The sequence below is a fragment of the Sinocyclocheilus grahami genome, unplaced genomic scaffold (genome assembly GCF_001515645.1).
Source record: "Sinocyclocheilus grahami isolate Dianchi unplaced genomic scaffold, SAMN03320097.WGS_v1.1 scaffold33808.1, whole genome shotgun sequence".
Taxonomy (NCBI): Eukaryota; Metazoa; Chordata; class Actinopteri; order Cypriniformes; family Cyprinidae; genus Sinocyclocheilus; species Sinocyclocheilus grahami.
In genome coordinates this window covers 1-1,739 of record NW_015521953.1, presented here as the reverse complement: position 1 = coordinate 1,739, position 1,739 = coordinate 1, and the positions used below count along the sequence as shown (strand labels likewise).

General features: G+C 42.5%; 1 protein-coding gene across 1 annotated transcript; it reads left to right on the top strand.

Annotated features, from left to right (window-relative positions):
* Nucleotides 1-4: 4 nt before the first annotated feature.
* Nucleotides 5-1,652, top strand: LOC107580457 (ATP-dependent RNA helicase DHX8-like; the record flags this gene model as incomplete). Its single annotated transcript, XM_016266158.1, has 7 exons — nucleotides 5-107; nucleotides 283-368; nucleotides 475-547; nucleotides 670-761; nucleotides 850-956; nucleotides 1,066-1,401; nucleotides 1,508-1,652. Coding segments are annotated over 7 exons (942 nt in total), but the record flags the coding sequence as incomplete, so codon positions are not given.
* Between the last annotated feature and the right edge of the window lie 87 nt (nucleotides 1,653-1,739).

Sequence of the window (1,739 nt, the reverse complement as noted above, 5' to 3'; positions counted from 1 at the left end):
GGTAGAGATCGGGGAAGACGAGCTCAAAAAGCTTGAATATTTGTCTTTGGTGTCTAAAGTTTGTACCGAGCTTGACAACCATTTAGGAATCAACGATAAGGACCTTGGTAAGTTTATACATTTGACTTGATCGCGTGTCACGTTGTTGGTAGGAGTTTCGTAAATAGCTGGTTAGCCTGTTTCTTGTTTAGTAACGTTATTTACAGATGTAAAGGACAGAGGCACAATTTGTGTGTGTATGGAAGTCTGTAGTAACAGTTTGTTGGTTTATGTGTTTTTCAGCTGAGTTTGTTATCAGTCTTGCTCAGAAAAACCCAAGCATTGATGAATTTAAGACAGTGCTGGCTAAAAATGGAGCCGATTTCACAGTAAATATTTTTAAAATCTCTTCTGTCAAAAATGTGTTCCTTCAATTTTGTGTGTTGTGATTTTACATTTGGAGTTTTAGAATATCTAACCCACCGTGTCATTTAGGATTCACTCGTCAGCAATTTGCTTCGTCTCATTCAAACCATGCGTCCTCCTGCAAAAGCATCTTCTAGTAAAGGTAAGAGCATTGGTGGTCTTATACAATAGCAGTCCGTTTTGATTCTAACATCTTCAGGCCAAGCGTCTGCATTTTTTCATATCTCCTGATGGGACTTTTCTTATGTGATCTTTATTGCACAGCCTCTCATGCTGTGGCTAAGTCGAAGAGTGAAAAGGACAAGCTGAAAGAGCTGTTTCCAGCTCTGTGCAGACCTGACAATCCCAATACTAGGGTAATTCTATATATACATTGTCTATTTAAGTAACTATAATGTGTTTTAATCAACTGTAATCATAAACTGTATATGCTCTTCTAATTAGTCTATGCTGGATGAGAATGATGTGAAAGTTGCTGCTGATGCCATGAAAGAGTTGGAGTTGTTTATGCCCAGTGTTAGTGGTACAGAACCTAGCAGCAGTAAACACAGGTGAGGAACTTCTGTAACATAAAATAGATGCCATTAAACTTGATGCTGCAGTGATTGCCCCACCGCATCATGTTGTTGCATTTTAACGTGTATGTATCATCCATCTTAGGTCTGAAACCAGCAGCGGCAGTAAGAAGAAGCGGAGGAGCAGAAGTCGCAGTCGGAGCAGAGACGGGGATAGAGACAGGCGGAGACGCCATCGCTCTCGCACCCGTTCCAGATCTCGCTCTAATGAGAGAGACAGAAGGAAGCGCAGGAGCCGCTGGCACTCTCGCAGCAGGTCGAGGAGTCCTGCACGGGGAGACAGAGACAAAGGCTCAGACCGCTGGAAGGACAAACATGTGGACCGCCCCCCTCCAGAGGAGCCATCTGTGGGCGATATCTACAATGGCAAAGTCACCAGTATTATGCAGTTTGGCTGCTTTGTGCAGCTGGAAGGACTCAGGTATGTGTTAGAGGCAGTAAATCTACTTTTAAGGCTATTGAAATTGATGTGAGTGTGTATGATATGATATTAAACATTATTTTTCTTTCCTCTTTCTTTCATGAAGGAAACGCTGGGAAGGCTTGGTCCATATTTCTGAGCTCAGGAGAGAAGGTCGGGTAGCAAATGTGGCAGATGTGGTCAGCAAAGGTCAAAGGGTCAAAGTCAAGGTGTTGTCCTTCACTGGATCCAAAACAAGTCTCAGTATGAAGGTGAGTTAGCTGTGTCTTAATGAAAACCATGAGAGAGAACAGACAAAACTGCCAATGGTCTAAAAGTCACCAATTTAGAGAACAGTT